Source organism: Nycticebus coucang, chromosome 1 (genome assembly GCF_027406575.1).
Source record: "Nycticebus coucang isolate mNycCou1 chromosome 1, mNycCou1.pri, whole genome shotgun sequence".
NCBI lineage: Eukaryota > Metazoa > Chordata > Mammalia > Primates > Lorisidae > Nycticebus > Nycticebus coucang.
In genome coordinates this window covers 26,306,269-26,327,657 of record NC_069780.1, presented here as the reverse complement: position 1 = coordinate 26,327,657, position 21,389 = coordinate 26,306,269, and the positions used below count along the sequence as shown (strand labels likewise).

Genomic DNA, 21,389 nt, shown 5'->3' with positions numbered 1-21,389 from the left:
CTATCTGTTTTAAGGCTAAATTGTATTTCATGGTACACATATACCACAGTTTATTAATCCATTCATGCATGGGCACTTGGGTTGATCCCACATCTTCGTGATTGTGAACTGAGCTGCGATGAACATTCTAGTGCATGTGTTCTTGTGGTAAAATGATTTTTTTCTTTTGGGTAGATACCTAGTAATGGATTGTGGGACCAAATGGAAAGTCTACTTTTAGTTTTTGAGGATTCTCCATACTTCTTTCCAAAGAGGCTGTACTAGTTTGCAATCCCACCAACAGTGTAAAAGTATTCCTTTTTCTCCACACCCTTGCCAGCATCTGTAGCTTTGGGACTTTGTGATGTGGGTCATTCTTGCTGGGGTCAGGTGATATCTCAAAGTGGTTTTGTTTTGTGTTTCTCTGTTAATTAGAGATGATGAGCATTTTTTCATGTGTTTGTTGCCCATTTGTCTTTCTTCTTTGGAGAAGGTTTTATTCGCATTTCTTGCCCAGTGAAAATGAGATTGTTTGCTCTTTTTTGTTTAATTAATTTGAGTTCTGTATAGATACTAGTTATCAACCCTGTGTCAGATTCATGACATGTAAATATCTATTCCTGTTTTGAAGGTTGTCAGTTTTCTTTAATTGTTGTGTCCTCATGTATGCAGAAGCTTTTTAACTTATTTATTTTTGTTGTTGCAGTTGTTAATGGAGTCTTCCTCATAAAATCTTTTCCCAGGCCGATATCATCAATAATTTTTCCTATACCTTCTTCTATGATTTTTATCATTTTGTGTCTTAGATTTAGATGTCTTATCCATTGTGAATCAATTTTTGTTAGTGGTGAAAGATGTGTGTCCACTTTCAGTTTTTTACTTGTGGTTATCCAGTTTTCCCAGTACCATTTGTTGAATAGGGATTCTTTTCCACAGTTTATGCTTTTGTTTGGTTTATTGAAAATCAGACAAGAGACTGGTTTCATCTCTAGATTTTCTATTCTGTTCTATGGACCTATTTCTCTACTTTTGTGCCAATATTATGCTGTTTTGATCACTGTGGACTTGTAGTATAACCTGAAGTCTGGTAAAGTGATACCTTTGGATTTGTTTTTATTGCTAAGAATTCCCTTGGGTATATGGATTTTTATTTTTTTGGTTCTATACAAAACAAAGAATTTTTTGAGTTCTTCAAAGTATAATGTTGGTATTTTAATGAGGATTGCATTAAATTTGTAGATTGGTTTGGATAGTACAGACATTTTAATGATGTTGATTCTTTCTAGCCAATAGCATGGTTTGGTAGTGTCTTCTGCTGTATCTTTTGTCAGGGTTTCATAATTGTCTCTGTCTTTTACCTCCTTTGTTAGATATGTTCCTAGGTATTTCATTTTCTTTGGAGCTACTGTGAAGGGTATCGTGTCCTTGATTTGCTTCTCTCCTTGATTGTTATTGGCATATACAAAGACTACTGATTTGTAGACATTGATTTTTATACCTCATGACATTATTGTATTTCTTGATCATTTCCAGGAGTCTTGTGGTTGAGTCTCTGGGGTTTTCTAAGTATAAGATCATATCATCAGCAAAGAGAAAGAGTTTGACCTGCTCTTCCTCTATTTGAATGTCCTTAACATCCTTCTCTTGCCTGATTGCATTTGCTAGAACTTCCAGCACTATGTTGAATAGTAGAGGTGATAATGGACATCCTTTTCTGGTACTAGTTCTGAATGGAAATGCTTTAATTTTTACTCCATTCAGTATGACATTGGCTGTGAGTTTGTCATATATGGCTTCTATCAGTTTAAGAAATTTGCCATTTATGCCTTTTTCCTTAAGCGTTATTGTCACAAAAGGATGGTGCATTTTTTTGAATGCTTTTTCTACATCTATTGAGAGGATAATATGGTCTTTGTTTTTCTTCTGTTTATATGGTGAATTATATTTATAGATTTGTGTTTGTCAAACCAACCTTGCATCCCTGGGATAAAACCTATTTGATCATGCTGTATAATTTTTTAATGTGTAACTGTGTTCTATTTGCTAGGGTTTTATTGATTTATTCCTTAGTGAAATTGATCTGTAGTTTTCCTCTTTTGTTGGGTCCTTTCCTCTGGTGATGGGGTGATATTTACTTTGTAGAATGTGTTGAGGAGGGTTTCTTCCTTCTCAGTGTTTTGGAATAGGTACTGCAGAATAGGTATATAAGCTCTTCTTTAAAGGTTTAATAGAATTCTGGTGTAAAGCTGTCTGTTCCAGGGTATTTTGTTGTTGTTGTTGGGAGGTTTTTAATTGATATTGGTCTGTTCAAGAGATCTGTTTCTTTCTGGTTAAATCTAGGGAGGTTGTGTGATTCCTTGTATTCCATTTCTTCCACATTGTCAAATTTCTGAGCATAAAATTTTTTGTAGTAATCAGAAATGATCTTTTGTATCTCTGTACTATCTGTTGTTATTTCACCTCTTCTTTTTCTGATTTAGGTTATTAGAGATCTTACTTTTCTGTTTTTCATCAATATGGCCAAAGGTTTATCATTTTTGTTTACCTTTTAGAAGAACCAACTTTTTGTTCATTAATTCTTGTTAAATAGGTTTTCTAAACTTTTAGATATCTCTTCACCCTTAGAAATACTCATAATTAATATATTTAATCACTTTATGTAGTCTTAATGTCTCAAAGTCTTTGTTCATTCCTTTCTATTACTTTTCATTTTTTTTAATGACTGGATTATTTCGATTGCACAATGTTTTGGAACTTCCTTATGCAATAATTTCTAGTACAGTGTACAAGACAATAATAAAATTTTAATAATAGTAAATTATTTTTTACTTTCAAATATTTAAATATCCTACAAGATAGTAGTGTTGGCTTAGAGTTTTTGTATTTGAAGGCTTTCTCATTTTTACAAGATGTGACTGATTGTTCTATTTTTTATGTGATAGAATGTATACTTTTTTTTTTTTTTTAGGTCACTAGGTTGGAATAATATAATGAAGAAAATAGTGGAGAAGTGCCAAAGTTGGCATTTAGAGTAAAGAGGCATATGCTTTCACAGATATAATTTGTAGAGGATGTATTCTTTTTAGTAAATTAGTGTTACCAAAAATGCAAATATAAAGGTGTCTAATTATTTTCGATTATGCGTCAAATTATGAAATGTTATGTTTGAATATTAAATACCAAAACAAAAATAGTGATGTATGTAAAAATGAGAAAATAGATCCTTATCCCTTTTGTATAATACAAAGACTATTGCTATTGTCTATACAGTTTAAATTGTTAAGTGAATACAAATAAATTATATGATAATTCCAAAAGAATGTATTGCAAGAATTAGTTAATTGCTAATTAAAATTTTAGATTACCAGGGTCCTTTAGCTTATTAACTTATATCTTTAGTTTATATAAGGAATTATCATATTTAGGAGAGTGGGGGTCATTTTGCTTAGAAAATATATTAATCTAGATTGCCACATAATTAAGTTCAATGATTATTGTTAATATATTTTTTATTTCATTTATTAATAAGTATTAACAAATAATAACCTATAATTGGCTTAACACCTCTACTCATATATTACTGAGATTATAACTCATTGGTTTAAAGTTTTTTACTTCTAAATGCTATTTAAAACTTTTATTTTTTTGTGAGTGTTTATCTCTATTAAATAACAAAGCAATATTGATGAGCTTCATTGCAAACTTATTATTTATCGTGCCACTTGTACTGATAAAAATATATGATATACTTATTTGTAACCTCTTCTTTCAACATGCTTTTTGGAATTCACAGACCAGTGGAATTTCTGATGAATTGCCTAACTTGACTAATAAATACGCTGTTTTCCTGTCAAGAGCAGAAAGAACTACTAAAATGCCAGATATGGTAAGAAGACTGTTATAATCAAAACTATTCGTAATCTAGGAATTGGGGAAACTATATCATATAAACATTATGTTAGGATCTGAGGGATGTAACTCCTAGCCTACTGTATCATCTTTAGCTAACTTGATAATTTTGTAAAGTCCAACAAAATTTTTGAGGCTAAGCAGAATTAAAACATTGTTCTATAAGAGACTATTATGTGGAACATCCCATACAGGATCAGAAAATGTTCACTTTTAAGACATATATGAAAGCAGAAGTCATTGTATTATATAGAGAGTGGAAGATTTACTTTATATTTAGCTCTTTTTGTTCATGGTTTAATTTTTTTTCCCTTTTCAATTGGACTCTATCTTTAAATACTTTGTTTCTGCTTAATAGAGGCAACCATTTTTTTGCGCAATAGAAGTGTTCTTACTCTCTCTGAAATAAGGATACACAAGTCTTCAAAAGTCACTTTTTTTTCAACTCTGTACAAATTTAGTCAAGCTATGTAAATATTTTTTTACCTAAATACTGAATTATACATTTTTAATTCGTAGTTGCTACTGAATATTAAAATGTATATTATTACATTTTTTCTTTTCTTCTCAATCCCAAACTTTTTAAGGTATAATTGATAAATAAAAACTGTATATATTTATGATGTATGTGTTCTGATATATGTGTGTGTCTATGTGTATACATATATATAAAAAATAGTGAAATTATGAAATCCAGCTAATTAATGTATCTATGACTTCTTATACTTTTTATGGTGAGAAGATTTAAGAATTTAGCAATGTTCAAATGTATATACACATTGTTATTACCTGTAATCACTATGCTATACAGTAGATCTTTAGAACTTATTCCTCTTATCTAACATGAACTTTGTACCTATTGGCCAAAATATCTCCATTTCTTCCTCCACCTTCTAGCCCCTGGTAACTACCATTCTACTCTCTGCTTTCATGAGTTTAGTTTCCTTATGTTGCACACATAAGTGGTATCATACAGTATTTGTCTTTCTGTGCCTGGCTTATTTCATTTAGCATAAGGTCTTTCAGGTTCATCACTGTTGTTCCAATAGATAGGATTTCCATCTGTGTACAGGCTCAGTAGTATTCATAGTATATTACATGCCATATTTTCTTTATCTGTTGATGGACACTTAGCTTCATAGAGCTACGTGTTTCTTCTCACTCCAATTTTGGGAAGTTTTTTGTCATTGTTTCTTTAAATAAGCATCTAGTCCGTTTTAAAAAATTTCTCCGCTCTTTTTTGGACATTCACAATGCATACAGGTATATTGATTCAGCTAATGATGTCCAGTATGCTGATGGAATTCTCTGTGGCATATTTCAGTTTGGTCACTGTGTTCTTTATTTCCAGGATTTCTATATGCTTTTTTACATAATTTCTTTTTATTGAACTTCTAATTTTGTGTATTATTTTCCTGATTTTGCTTAGCTGTCTATCTGTGCCTTCGTGTAGCTTTTGTTACTTCTTTAAGACGATTATTTAAAATTTTTTGTCAGGCCACTTTGGAAGGTGGGGTAGGGCTAGACTTGGAGCCTAGGGCTTCTAGGGGCAGGCTTGGCAGTGGCCTGAAGCCATAGGCACCTGCCTGGTCAGAATGCTACCTGGGCTTGGGGTAAGAGTGACAAAGGTAATGTGAACTTTTCCTTTCTAATCTCATCAATGCATATATTTTTTATTTCTGTGCTACACTCAAGTGCTGTCATCTCTCACCTGGGTTCTTTAAACTTAACTTTTGTTAAGGTATTTTTGTATGTGGATAGTTGCTCAAATTGATGCTTCTGCAAGGGGATGAACACTAGAAAGTCCTCTCTTTCTGATGTCACTCTTCACTGTAATTTTCCTTAAAAACTTCTAAAAATAGGGCAACACCTGTGGCTCAGTGGGTAGGGTGCTGGCCCCATATACCGAGGGTGGCCTGTTCGAACCCGGCCCTGGCCAAACAACAACAACAACAACACAATAAAGTATCAAAAAAACCTTCTAAAAATAAATAGGTGAAGGAGAAGAGGAAATATGAAAATGACACCCACACCAAGTAATGAAATTAATATGCATAGTTGCCATAGTGCTTGAGTCTTAATTGTTCTAAGGCTGTAGGTGCTAGTTTTAACTTCCTTCTTTTGAGACCTTGTCCAAGTTTCCTTTTCCCTCAGCCAGTATATCAGCTGTTCAGGGTTCTTTATCTGATGGAATGGTCCATACCTTCATTTTAAAGTATATGATTCCTGAGTGGCCCTACTGTGCTGATTGAAGTATGTTTTCCTTAATTCTTAATACGGAGATAAAAATATTAAGAAGAACCTCAGAGAATCCACTGACACAATTCTTACTACCACTGTGTAACATCAACCCAATTTCCACTAGTTAATTGTGATAAATTACCCCCTGTTAGTAGAATTACTTTTACTTTGGTTCAGTGGCATAAGAAAGCCAAAATACTAGTTTGCAATTTCAGCTTTTAATTTTATAGAATCAAAGTTGTAGAAGCATTCTTCCCTTGAGAACCAAAACTTTTGAACATGTAGAGCTAAAAATTGCAGAAACAGAGGGAAAAACTTTGAGAGTGTATTATTAGGTGAAATAATGAGAAGGCAACAGGAATTTCTACTTCTTAATTCTGGACATGGGAAAGACAGTACCACAGACTGGCATCTGATTCACAGGTATCTGTAGTAAATCCTGTAAACTATAATGTTGTCTTCCCAAGGTCTTTTTTCTCAGGTGGCACCATAGGGAGTTTTCAGACAACTATTCTGTTCTTTTAGGCCAGCCTCTTTTAACTGATAAGGGCAGGTTAGACCTAGTAAATCGTATGGACATATACATTGCTACATTTCCTTTGCTATAAGATAAGTCCTTAATACAAAACAAGGTTGCCTAGAATACTACAACAGTAAATAGGCTATTTTATAGGTCTAAGGCAGTATTGGCAAAAGTATTATGGGCAGATTAGGCAAATGTCCTTTTTTAAATGACTTTTTATAGGATTTAGAATCAAAGTTATGCTAGATTCTTAAAAGAGAGTGCCCCCCCCCATTCACTGGAAGAGTTTAATTTATTTATTATTTACAAGATTGAATTATTCTTCCGTAACTGTTTATATACTAATGTAAGAATTCACTGCTGAAGTTTCTGGATCTTAGATTTTCTTTTTGGGAAGGTCTTTGTTTAAAGATTCAATTCCTTTAATAAATATTAGATTATGTTTTATATTTTTTCTTTTGTCTATTTTAAATTTAATTTCTTGAGAAATATACTCATTTATTCAAATTGTCAAATATATCTGCTTAAAGTTAATCATAACATCCTCTTTTATTTATATCGCTAGAATCTATAGTTAAGTCCCCTTCTTTACCTCTGATATTGGTCATTTATATTTTCTGATTTTTTTTCTTTTTTCTATAATAAATATTACTAGGGATTTATGAATATTTATAATCTTTTTAAAGGAGAATCTTTTGATTTTATTAATATTCTCTATTATATGTTTACTTTCTATTTCTTTATAATTTTTCCTTTGTATTTTCTATTGGATTCATTTGTTGTTTTTTCCTAGTTTTTGAAAGGAAGCCTAAATCAGCTTCTTTTCTTTTTTTTTTTTTTATTGTTGGGGATTCATTGAGGGTACAATAAGCCAGGTTACACTCATTGCAATTGTTAGGTAAAGTCCCTCTTGCAATCATGTCTTGCCCCCATAAAGTGTGACACACACCAAGGCCCCACCCCCCTCCCTCCGTCCCTCTTTCTGCTTCCCCCCCAATAACCTTAATTGTCATTAATTGTCCTCATATCAAAATTGAGTACATAGGATTCATGCTTCTCCATTCTTGTGATGCTTTACTAAGAATAATGTTTTCCACTTCCAGCCAGGTTAATACGAAGGATGTAAAGTCTCCATTTTTTTTAATGTCTGAATAGTATTCCATGGTGTACATATACCACAGCTTGTTAATCCATTCCTGGGTTGGTGGGCATTTAGGCTGTTTCCACATTTTGGCGATTGTAAATTGAGCTGCAATAAACAGTCTAGTACAAGTGTCCTTATGATAAAAGGATTTTTTTCCTTCTGGGTAGATGCCCAGTAATGGGATTCCAGGATCAAAAGGGAGGTCTAGGTTGAGTGCTTTGAGGTTTCCCCATACTTCCTTCCAAAAAGGTTGTACTTTTTTTTTTTTTTTTTTTTTTTTTGTAGAGACAGAGTTTCACTTTATTGCCCTCGGTAGAGTGCAGTTTGCAGTCCCACCAGCAGTGTAAAAGTGTTCCCTTCTCTCCACATCCACGCCAGCATTTGCAGTTTTGAGATTTTGAGATGTGGGCCATTCTCACTGGGGTTAGAGGATATCTCAGGGTTGTTTTGATTTGCATTTCTCTAATATATAGAGATGATGAACATTTTTTCATGTGTTTGTTAGCCATTCGTCTGTCATCTTTAGAGAAAGTTCTATTCATGTCTCTTGCCCATTGATATATGGGGTTGTTGGCTTTTTTCATGTGGATTAATTTGAGTTCTCTATAGATCCTAGTTATCAAGCTTTTGTCTGATTGAAAATATGCAAATATCCTTTCCCATTGTGTAGGTTGTCTCTTTGCTTTGGTTATTGTGTCCTTAGCTGTACAGAAGCTTTTCAGTTTAATGAAGTCCCATTTGTTTATTTTTGTTGTTGTTGCAATTGCCATGGCAGTCTTCTTCATGAAGTCTTCCCCCAGGCCAATATCTTCCAGTGTTTTTCCTATGCTTTCTTTGAGGATTTTTATTGTTTCATGCCTTAAATTTAAGTCCTTTATCCATCTTGAATCAATTTTTGTGAGTGGGGAAAGGTGTGGGTCCAATTTCAGTCTTTTACATGTAGACATCCAGTTCTCCCAACACCATTTATTGAATAGGGAGTCTTTCCCCCAAGGTATGTTCTTGTTTGGTTTATCGAAGATTAGGTGGTTGTAAGATGTTAGTTTCATTTCTTGGTTTTCAATTCGATTCCAAGTGTCTATGTCTCTGTTTTTGTGCCAGTACCATGCTGTCTTGAGCACCATGGCTTTGTAGTACAGATAAAATCTGGTATGCTGATGCCCCCAGCTTTATTTTTGTTACTAAGAACTGCCTTAGCTATATGGGGTTTTTTCTGGTTCCATACAAAACGCAGAATCATTTTTTCCAAATCTTGAAAGTACGATGTTGGTATTTTGATAGGAATGGTGTTGAATAGGTAGATTGCTTTGGGAAGTATAGACATTTTAACAATGTTGATTCTTCCCATCCATGAGCATGGTATGTTCTTCCATTTGTTAATATCCTCTGCTATTTCCTTTCTGAGGATTTCATAGTTTTCTTTTTTATTGTTGGGGATTCATTGAGGGTACAATAAGCCAGTTACACTCATTGCAATTGTTAGGTAAAGTCCCTCTTGCAATCATGTCTTGCCCCCATAAAGTGTGACACACACCAAGGCCCCACCCTCCTCCCTCCATCCCTCTTTCTGCTTCCCCCCCCCATAACCTTAATTGTCATTAATTGTCCTCATATCAAGATTGAGTACATAGGAGTCATGCTTCTCCATTTTTGTGATGCTTTACTAAGAATAATGTCCTCCACTTCCATCCAGGTTAATACGAAGGATGTAAAGTCTCCATTTTTTTTAATAGCTGAATAGCATTCCATGCTATACATATACCACAGCTTGTTAATCCATTCCTGGGTTGGTGGGCATTTAGGCTGTTTCCACATTTTGGCAATGGCAAATTGAGCTGCATTAAACAGTCTAGTACAAGTGTCCTTATGATAAAAGAATTTTTTTCCTTCTGGGTAGATGCCCAGTAATGGGATTGCAGTATCGAATGGGAGGTCTAGGTTGAGTGCTTTGAGGTTTCTCCATACTTCCTTCCAGAAAGGTTGTACTAGTTTGCAGTCCCACCAGCAGTGCAAAAGTGTTCCCTTCTCTCCACATCCACGCCAGCATCTGCAGTTTTGAGATTTTGTGATGTGGGCCATTCTCACTGGGGTTAGATGATATCTCAGGGTTGTTCTGATTTGCATTTCTCTAATATATAGAGATGATGAACATTTTTTCATGTGTTTGTTAGCCATTCGTCTGTCATCTTTAGAGAAAGTTCTATTCATGTCTCTTGCCCATTGACATAAGGGATTGTTGGCTTTTTTCATGTGGATTAATTTGAGTTCTCTATAGATCCTGGTTATCAAGCTTTTGTCTGATTGAAAATATGCAAATATCCTTTCCCATTGTGTAGGTTGTCTCTTTGCTTTGGTTATTGTGTCCTTAGCTGTACAGAAGCTTTTCAGTTTAATGAAGTCCCATTTGTTTATTTTTGTTGTTGTTGCAATTGCCATGGCAGTCTTCTTCATGAAGTCTTCCCCCAGGCCAATATCTTCCAGTGTTTTTCCTATGCTTTCTTTGAGGATTTTTATTGTTTCATGCCTTAAATTTAAGTCCTTTATCCATCTTGAATCAATTTTTGTGAGTGGGGAAAGGTGTGGGTCCAGTTTCAGTCTTTTACATGTAGACATCCAGTTCTCCCAACACCATTTATTGAATAGGGAGTCTTTCCCCCAAGGTATGGTTCTTGTTTGGTTTATCAAAGATTAGGTGGTTGTAAGATGTTAGTTTCATTTCTTGGTGTTCAATTCGATTCCAAGTGTCTATGTCTCTGTTTTTGTGCCAGTACCATGCTGTCTTGACCACTATGGCTTTGTAGTACAGATTAAAATCTGGTATGCTGATGCCCCCAGCTTTATTTTTGTTACTAAGAACTGCCTTAGCTATACGAGGTTTTTTCCGTTTCCATACAAAACGCAGAATCATTTTTTCCAAATCTTGAAAGTACGATGTAGGTACTTTGATAGGAATGGCATTGAATAGGTAGATAGCTTTGGGAAGTATAGACATTTTAACAATGTTGATTCTTCCTAGCCATGAGCATGGTATGTTCTTCCATTTGTTAATATCCTCTGCTATTTCCTTTCTGAGGATTTCATAGTTTTCTTTATAGAGGTCCTTTACCTCCTTCATTAGGTATACTCCTAGGTATTTCATTTTCTTTGAAACTATGGTGAAGGGAGTTGTGTCCTTAATTAGCTTCTCATCTTGACTGTTATTGGTGTATACAAAGGCTACTGACTTGTGGACATTGATTTTATATCCTGAAACATTACTGTATTTTTTGATGACTTCTAGGAGTCTTGTGGTTGAGTCTTTGGGGTTCTCTAAGTATAAGATCATGTCATCAGCAAAGAGGGAGAGTTTGACCTCCTCTGCTCCCATTTGGATTCCCTTTATTTCCTTGTCTTGCCTAATTGTATTGGCTAGAACTTCCAGCACTACGTTGAATAGTAAAGGTGACAGAGGACAACCTTGTCTGGTTCCAGTTCTAAGAGGAAAAGCTTTCAGTTTAACTCCATTCAGTAAAATATTGGCTGTGGGTTTGTCATAGATAGCTTCAATCAGTTTTAGAAATGTGCCACCTATGCCTATACTCTTCAGTGTTCTAATTAGAAAAGGATGCTGGATTTTATCAGATGCTTTTTCTGCATCTATTGAGAGGATCACGTGATCTTTATTTTTGCCTCTGTTAGTATGATGGATAACTTTTATAGACTTGCGTATGTTAAACCAGCCTTGCATCCCTGGGATGAAGCCTACTTGATCATGATGAATGACTTTTTTGATGATAAGCTGTAATCTATTGGCTAGGATTTTGTTGAGGATTTTTGCGTCTATATTCATGAGTGAGATTGGTCTGAAATTCTCCTTTTTGTTTGGGTCTTTTCCTGGTTTTGGTATCAGGGTGATGTTTGCTTCATAGAATGTGTTGGGGGAAGATTCCTTCTTCCTTAATTTTTTGGAATAATTTCTGCAGTACAGGAATAAGCTCTTCCTTGAAGGTTTGATAGATTTCTGGTGTGAAGCCATATGGACCAGGGCATTTTTTGGTTGGAAGATTTTTTATTGTTTCTTTGATCTCAGTCCTTGCAATTGGTCTGTTCAGGAGCTCTATTTTTTCCTGGCTAAGTCTAGGGAGAGGGTGAGATTCCAAATATTTATCCATTTCCTTCACATTGTCAAATTTCTGGGCATAGAGTTTCTGGTAGTATTCAGAGATGTTCTCTTGTATCTCTGTGGGATCAGTTGTTATTTCCCCTTTATCATTTCTGATTGAGGTTACTAGAGATTTTACTTTTCTATTCCTCATTAGTCTGGCCAATGGTTTATCTATTTTATTTATTTTTTCAAAAAACAAACTCCTTGTTTCATTAATTTTCTGAATTATTCTTTTGTTTTCAATTTCATTGATCTCTGATTTGATTTTGGATATTTCTTTTCTCCTACTGAGTTCAGGCTTAGATTGTTCTTCTTTTTCGAATTCCACAAGATCTCTTGTGAGATTGTTGATGTGCTCTCTTTCTGTTTTTCGAATGTAGGCATCTAAAGCAATGACTTTTCCTCTCAAAGCTGCTTTTGCAGTATCCCACAGGTTTTGGTAGCTTGTGTCTTCATTGTTGTCATGTTCAAGGAAGTTAATGATTTCCTGTTTTATTTCTTCCTGCACCCATCTGTTATTCAACAGAAGATTGTTTAATTTCCATGTCTTTGGGTGGGGTTGAGCATTTTTGTTAGAGTTGAGTTCCACCTTTAGTGCCTTATGGTCTGAAAAGATACAAGGTAAAATTTCAATTCTTTTGATTCTGTTGATATTTGTTTTGTGTCCCAGGATATGATCAATTTTGGAGAATGTTCCATGGGGTGATGAGAAGAATGTATATTCTTTATCTTTGGGGTGGAGTGTTCTATATGTGTCTGTCAAGCACAGTTGTTCTAGGGTCTCATTTAAATCTCTTATATCTTTGTTTAATTTCTGTTTAGAGGATCTGTCCAGCTTTGTATGAGGAGTGTTAAAGTCCCCTGTTATGATGGTATTATCAGATATCATATTGCTCAGACTGAGTAAGGTCTGTTTCAAGAATCTGGGAGCATTTAAATTGGGTGCATAGATATAGATATTTATAATTGAAATGTCTTCTTGTTGTATTTTTCCCTTGACCAATGTAAAGTAACCATCTTTGTATTTTTTGACTTTAGTTGCTTGAAATCCACATGAATCTGAAAATAAGATTGCAACTCCTCTTTTCTTCTGAATGCCATTTGCCTGAAAAATTGTCTTCCAACCCTTGACTCGGAGCTTTAATTTGTCTTTTGAAGCCAGGTGTGTTTCTTGCAGACAGCAAATGGATGGCTTGTGTTTTTTAATCCAGTTAGCCAGTCTATGTCTCTTCAGTGGGGAATTCAAGCCATTAACATTTATTGAGATAATTGATAAGTGTGGTAGTATTCTATTTGTCTTATTTGGTTAGAGTCCATTGCTTAGTTTTATCTTTTGCATCAGTGTGGAGGTTAGGTTCTGTCCTTTAATTTCTGAGTTCTTACTTTGCTGCTGATCCATTGTGGTGGTCAGTGTGCAGAACAGGTTGAAGTATTTCCTGTAGAGCTGGTCTTGTTGTGGCGAATTTCCTCAATGTTTGTATATCCATAAATGATTTGATTTCTCTGTCAATTTTGAAGCTTAGCTTAGCAGGGTACAGAATTCTGGGCTGGAAATTGTTCTGTTTAAGTAGATTAAAGGTAGATGACCATTGTCCTCTTGCTTGGAAAGTTTCATTAGAGAAGTCTTCCGTCACTCTGATGGATTTGCCCCTGTAGGTCAACTGGCGCTTGCTCCTGGCAGCTTGCAGAATCTTTTCTTTTATCTTGACTTTGGACAGGTTCATCACAATATGTCTTGGAGAAGCTCGGTTAGAGTTGAGGCGACCTGGGTTCCGATATCCCTCTGAAAGCAGTGTGTCAGATTCTTTGGTGATATTTGGGAAATTTTCTTTTATAATATTCTCTAGTATGGCTTCCATTCCTCTGGGGCATTCTTCTTCCCCTTCTGGAATTCCTATAACTCGTATGTTGGAACGCTTCATAAAGTCCCATAATTCTGACAGTGAACATTCTGCTTTCTGTCTGTTCTTTTCTGCCTCTTTTACTATCTGAGTTATCTCAAGAACTTTGTCTTCTAACTCCGAAATTCTTTCTTCTGCATGGTCTAACCTGTTGCTGATACTTTCCATTGCATCTTTAAGTTCCCTAATTGACTGTTTCAGTTCCTTCAGCTGTGCTATATCCTTTTTATATTCTTCATATCGTTCATCTCTTATTTGATTCTGTTTTTGATTTCCTTTTGGTTATTTTCCACTTTATTAGCAGTTTCCTTCATTGTTTCCGTCATTTCTTTCATTGTTTTCAACCTGTGTATTCTAAATTCCTTTTCTGTCATTCCTAACATTTCTTTATAGGTGGAATCCTCTGCAGTAGCTACCTCATGGTCCCTTGGTGGGGTTGTTCTGGACCTGTTCTTCATGTTGCCTGGAGTTTTCTGCTGATTCTTCCTCATGAGTGATTTCTTTTATCTGTTTCCTTGCCCTAATTTTCCTTTCACTTCCTCTTGCTCTTTAAGTTCTCGTGCCTGTGGAATAAGGATTACAGGACCAGAGGGGTGAGAAGGTTGAAGAGCAAAAAAGGGATGAAAGAAAGGAGGACCGAGTGATAAGAAAAAAAAGAAAAATAGAGAAAGGAGAGGGGGTGGGTAAAAGGAATATTGACAAAAAGAAGAGAGGCACAGAAAGAGGGAGACAGAACAATATAGGTGTACAGTAGAGTACTTTGACACAACCTTAAAAAAAACCCGCCCTCTGGGGGTGCCCAGTTGGGTGGTTACCTTGAGGTCAGCAGCTCTTTGCTAACCTGATCAGACACAGTACCCCACCTCCACCCAGTAGAGAGGAAAGACAAAAATGCTATAAATCAAACCAATACAAGCAAACAGAAAACTGTACGGGATAAAATTGGGTGAAAAACCAAATAATAGCAGTAGAAACACTAGCAAAAATGAAGTTCTAATTATTGAAAAAGACTGCAATGGGAAATTAGAATTAAACTAGAAAAATTGAGAAAGAAAAAGGATCTGTATGGAAAAGGTTGAACTTATAAAACAAAACAACATAAACAACATCAAAATAAAGAAACAAAAAAAAAAAACAAACAACGAAACCAAAAAAAAAAAAAAACACAACCAAAAACAAAGCAGTATGTATATGTTATTGAATTTTGTCTGGGCGACACGTGGTCTTCTGGGTTATGAGATGTTAATTACAGTTCTGATACGACTGGAGGGTGCTGATTTCTCAAACCCCAGCAGGTTGACACCCTAAATCTCTCTTCAGCCCACTTAAAAGGCACTTTGAACTTGTTCACTTGCTGAGCAGAAGCTTTCCCAGGAAAGTGCTTGTCGCTGGAATCACTGCTGAAGTGGCTATCCACTTACCCAGTGTGCCAAAACTGGTCTCACTCTGCCCCTGAGGGTTAGCGCTGCAAGGCGGCTCAGACCCTGCCCTTAGGCTACTTGGTCGCTGGGTTACCAGCTCCCACCCAATTCTAGCTCTGCGACCCTGAGGGCGGAGCTTGCCGGGGCAGATTGCTCACTATGGCTCCCTGTGACCCACTGCCAAATACCATTAGCTCTGGCCGGCTCAGCGGCTCAGCGGCTCAGACTGGGGCACTAGATAACGGCCAAAGTTCTCCGCACTCCCACTCAGGCTCTCCCCAAGGCAGTTCAACTGAGTGCCAAGTCCAAAGACACCAAAACAGTTCACAGGGAAGGCCTTTCTGGTTTGCAGTCTCACTGCTACTGAACTTACAGTTGCAGGCGGGTTTAGACCGATTGAACACACGCGACCACTTGCCGGTTTTCCACTGTTTTAGTCCTCCTCTTGGGGTCCAAAAGTCTCTCACTGACTCCTTGTATCCTTTAAGGGGTGATGATAGGCAGATCCCACCAGCCAGAGATGCCTGGAGTTCTATCTCCCCAGACTCACGGTGCCCAGATGCAAGAAAGCTGTTACTCTGCTGCCATCTTGCTCCGCCTCCCTGTTTTTTTTTTTTTTTAAATTTCTTTTCTTTTTGATTATATGTACTTTTGAGATAAAAAATTTCTTTACCACTTTAGCTGAATTCCATATATTTTTGTTATGATATTTATTTTCAGTTTAGTTGGTTTATTTAAATTCACATTATTTCTTCTTTGACATATTTAGAAGTGTGTTTTAATGTCCATGCATTTGGTTTCTTTATCATCATTTGTTATTAATTTCAAGCTTACTTGGAAGTAGAACATACTCAATTATTTCACTCTGTTAAACACTTTAAAGTGTTTTTCTTCCCCACATTGTACTTTGTACCTACTCTAGTTGTGTTTTTATGCCTAGAGTTATGAAATTAAAGGCTGTTTGAAGTTATTTTTATTCTCTATGATGATACAAGTATTTAGGTATATTTTTGCATGCATATTAATATTATATTATTAATATACTTTTAAAATCTTGCATTTATTGTATTGATTTGAAATTGCTGCTGTGTATATTGTTTAATTTTTCCTGATTATATTTTGAATTTTTCTTAGCCATGTAAGATAAGTTACACTCTTACATAGAAAAGAAAAAACTTGGAAAGTCATTGAATGTTTGCCAATGTTGAAACTTTACTTAGACTTTCTCAATATGTTCTCCTATTTTCAAAATGTTTTCTAGCCTACCCCGTTTCTCCGAAAATAAGACATCCTCCGAAAATAAGTCCTACTTACAGGAAAGATAAGATGTCCCCTGAAAATAAGACCTAGTGCATCTTTGGGAGCACAACTTTAAATTAGACACTGTCTTATTTTTGGGAAAACAGGGTAGCACTTTATTTTCCTGGTGACCTATTCCATCTTTGTTTTCTTGAATTTGGTTCAGTGTCCTGATTCCATTTTATAGTGATGGCGGGCCACTCTAACAGTGTTTCTAATTGGGCTTCAGAGAATTCTCAGATTAGTTGTGTTTGCCTTGAAAGGAATTTCTAGAACTATATAATGATCATCAGTTTAACTTGAGATAAGAATATTTTCTGTGTTGGTGCCTGTGGCTCAACAGAGTAGGGTGCCGGCCCCATACACTGGAGATGGTGGGTTCAAACCCAGCCCCGGCCAAAAAGTGCAAAAATAAATAAATAAATAAATAAAAAGAATTTTTTTCTGAGGTAAGGAACACTGAAAACTACTTCATAAAGGGTGGTTTTCTTGCTTCTTGGTGCTAAGGATTTTATATATCTAGTTCAGACAAATTTTTCAAAAATTTGCTTATCTTGCATGTGTAGATATTTTATAACTATTATATATTTTGGAAATTTATTTTTAGTACCTTGTTCTGAAAGTACACCTTTGATTTGAGCTTAAATATTCTCAAGATTTATAATTATAATTTCATGTTATTTTTGATTAAAATAAACACTCATAATCAGGAAGTAATCTGAAAATTCTATTATTGTAAATGTTAAAATTTTTCTTTAACTTGCTCATTTAAATTTGGTTATTAAATTTAAAATAGTCACTCTTAAATTTTAAATTTAACATTGCATTTTATAGAAAATTTTATGGTGTATGTATTCACTAAAAAGTTTTTAAATTTAAAATTCATTGATTCTGATATTTGTTATATTTAACAACATAATGAACCCCCTATAAAACAGGAGATTTTTATTATTTATTTCATAATTTGTATATATATGGTCCAATATTAATATCCTTGGGAATATTGCCAAACATAGAATTACTTATCATTGTACACTGTAATCTTGACTGAGAATTTAAAACTACATTCTCGTCACTATATCACCAATGAGGAGAAGCTTTTCTGTAGTTCAAAGACCCAGTAGACCATGTGTGTCTACAGCCCCCTTGACTTTCAACATATATCCATCTGCCCTTCTGATAGTTCTACTTGTATTACTAATTGTTAATTTTAATTTTAATACATCATCGCTCATAACTTCTTCATTTTTCTGATTCCAGACAAATAGTCTATAAATATTGTAAAATACAGTGCAAGTGATGAATTTAGGCAGAGAAAGTTTTTGAAGAAAGTAAACTTTGAGTTGGTTCTTAAAGTTTATATAGTGATTGGTAGAAAAGAAAAATAGAATTATTTGTGAATTTCCCAGAACAGCCATCTATGTTTTTAATTTCCTGTTCCTATCTCTGTCATGACTATCTGAATTTTCCTTGAAGTTTAAATAGGACAAAGTCCATTCAGGATGAAGCAGAATTTTAGCACCATTGTAAAGTATCTGATGTGTTTTCAGTATCCTTGGAAGGTAGATACCATTGTGAATTAGTTTTGTAGGAAGAGTTTTTTGTCAGAAACTTGTCAGCTCCATCCCAAGCTTCATCTCATGCAAAAGTACCTCTTTTCTCTTTATAATTGTACTATTTGTTCATTATTACAACTAGATTTCTCCATTTGAATGTAGATCCAATATTATATGACAATTTTTTGGCCAGTGTTTCTCAGTCCTGGCTTTAAAAGCTTCTTAGAATCATCTGGAGAACTTCATAAAATGCTAATGTGAAGTCCCCAACCCAAGATATTATGAATTAATTGTTGTGAGATGCCAGCCAGATTCCACACTTTTTTTTTTTACTTTTTGCAAAATGTTATAACAAGTGCATTTTCAAACCCATTGAGCCAGAATATTCTATACCTTACACTAAACTTTATTGAATATTATCCTTCCCTTACTCTCTAATTAGTTTAATTTTATGCACTGTCCAATTGTTCATTTGTTCTATTCATTCATTTATTCAAACATTCAGCAGATACTTATTAAGGTTCTACTATGAGTAATTCTAGGTGCTAGGAACATAAAGGTGAATAAGACATATACAATCTTTGCCCTCATGTTACCAACGTTTAAGTGTAAAGGGTAAAGGAGGCAGTAAGTAAAAAGTGAAATAAACTGATTGTGATTTTCTGTTGGTATTGAGAATCAGGAAAAAATAATCAGGCCACTGTGAAAGAGGAATGACAGAAATGTGGAATGGGTTGATAGTTTAGATAGTAAAATTTAAGAGGTTTTCTTTGTTGAAATGACATTTGATCTCAAAAGGAATGAGAAGAAGCAAATGATGAAAAGCTAAGGAAGATTGATTCAAACTTCTGGAAGATTTCTTCAAGCAGAAGGACCATATAGCATCAGAATACTGAAGAGGAATTTAAATCTATTTTCTTTCTCTTCTGATTTGATAATTTGTATTTGATCTGTCTGCAAGTTCGCTTATCTTCATTCTTCCATTTGCCCTATCCAGAGAACTTTAAATTTGATATTGTATTTTTCCATTCTAAACTGTTGGCGGGTTCAAACCCAGCCCTGGCTGAACTGCAACCAAAAAATAGCTGGGTGTTGTGGCAGGCGCCTGTAGTCCCAGCTGCTCTGGAGGCTGAGGCAGGAGAATCGTGGAAGCCCAAGAGCTAGAGGTTGCTGTGAGTCCTGTGACATCATGGCACTCTACCGAAGGCAGTAAAGTGAGACTCTGTCTCTACAAAAAAAAAAAAATAATAATAAAATAAATAAATAAATAAAAACACCTGTCATTTAGTTTTTCTTTTTATATTCTATATTCTTGCTAAAAATTTCTAACTTTTTATTTTTTCCAACAATGTTATAATTACTTCTTGGCACTTTTGTGTGATACCTGCTCTAAAATCCTTGTCAGATAATTCCAGCATCTGTTCCATCTTGATATTATTTTCTGTTGATTGTCTTTTCTCATTTGAAATTATCTTTTTCTTGGTATGATGAGTAATTCTGGAATGAGTGCTGTACATGTTCAGTAGCATGTTGTGAAATTATGGTTCCTACTTAAATCTTCTATTTTAGTAGACAATTTATTAGAGTTTAGAGCACACATCCTGGACCATCTTTGTGAGCTATGGTTCAAATGTCAATGTGGCCTTTAATTAATTTAGTTAGTTATTTAAGACAGGGTCTTGCTCTATCCTCTGTGCTGGAGTACAGTGGCTATTTACAGGTGCAATCATAGCTCACTGCAGCCTCGAACTCTTGGGCTCAAGAGATCCTCTCATCTCAGCTTTCTGAATAGCTGGGATTATAGGTGTGAGCCTCATGATGCCTGGCTAAATATCAATTTGGCATTTAAAACCTTTATAGCATACTCTGTTCTGTTCTGTTTAAGTGCCGCCCAATGGCCATCTTGAAATCTGAATAGTTTTACTTCAGTTGTTAGAGCTTTGCTTTGTTGATTCTGTTTTTACCCAAGTCATTTAGGGAAATTCCCAGGATTTCACACACAGATTTGAGCAGTTCCTTTCTTTACCTCTCTCCTTTCTATTATCTGCCTCCTCCCACCACTATCTATCTGGGAAGAGGGATGATGCTGCTTGTCGTTTGCTTACTGAAGAGTGGGTTGGACAGCAAGACTTTGCCCCACAGTTTCTGCAGTGCCTGGTGGGGAAAGGGAGTGATGTCTCCTAGTTAGTGCAGACATAGAGGGTCAACAGAATTCTGCTCCACAGTCTCTAGAAAAGTTGGTGGGAAAGGGGCAGTGTGAAGCTCCTTTTGTGGTGTTTCTGTGGAGCAGAGGGTAGATTCTTAAGTTTCCTTTAGGGTTTTCTTCTTCCTAGGTTTTTGGCTAGACAGGACAGGTTTTTCTCCAGGGTGCCCCCTGCCCCACGCCTCCCATCAATTGGCATTTCTAGGATGTGGGCTACCCTTGTGTCCAGGATAAGCTGTTTAGGGAGAAATATCCTCAGGAACTCACTGTCAGGTCTTTTCTTGAGTTGTGATGTTCCTAGGTAGACCACTTTATTTTGTCCACCTTTCAGAGTCTACTGATAGCCTTTATCAGGGTTTAACTGTAATTAGTAGGAGAATTAGGGTGGAATATGCTTATTCCCTCTTGCCTGGAGCTGAAAGCTTTATTTTCCACAGTTCTTAACTGCTCCCTGCCATGCATTCTGTCCAGAGTTCTTAGGTGTGTTCAGTGGGTAAGTAGGATAGATTTTGCTTATTCCTTCTTGACCAGATCTAAAATGTTTATATTTGATTTCTTTTTTTTTAATGCTAGGGTACAAGTATCTTTTTTTTTTAATTTACTATTTGTTCTAGTATTTATAAATGCATTATTACATATTAACCTTATATCCAGTGATCTTGACAAATTCACTTATTGATTCTAGTATCTTATATGTAGCTTATTTTAGAATATTTACATATAAAGCCAAATAATCTATGGAAATGTCTTTATAATTTCTGTGAATATTATCATTTTTTCATGTACTGGCATTGGCATCCATAGAATATTGAGTAAAGTTGATGAGAGTGAACATCCTTATTTTGTTTCTGGGGAAAGTTTCAATATTTCACTATATTGTATAATATGTATTCTGAATAATTAAAAATTTTATTATCATTGAAAGAATTTTCCTTCTATTTCTAGTTTACTAAGAAACTATTATATAGTTATAATATAAACTATTATTACATTGGGAATATGTATTAAATTTGAGTAAATATTTTTTCACATCTGTTGAGATGACTACTCATTTTTCCTACTTATTCTC

General features: G+C 35.1%; 1 protein-coding gene across 1 annotated transcript in view; it reads left to right on the top strand.

Moving 5' to 3' along the window:
* Positions 1–21,389, top strand: part of STPG2 (sperm tail PG-rich repeat containing 2) — a 282,519-nt gene that overhangs the window by 128,588 nt on the left and 132,542 nt on the right. The window contains exon 8 of the mRNA XM_053597234.1: positions 3,755–3,865. Coding sequence (XP_053453209.1) covers positions 3,755–3,865 — 111 coding nt within the window. The remainder of the gene's footprint in view (positions 1–3,754; positions 3,866–21,389) is intronic.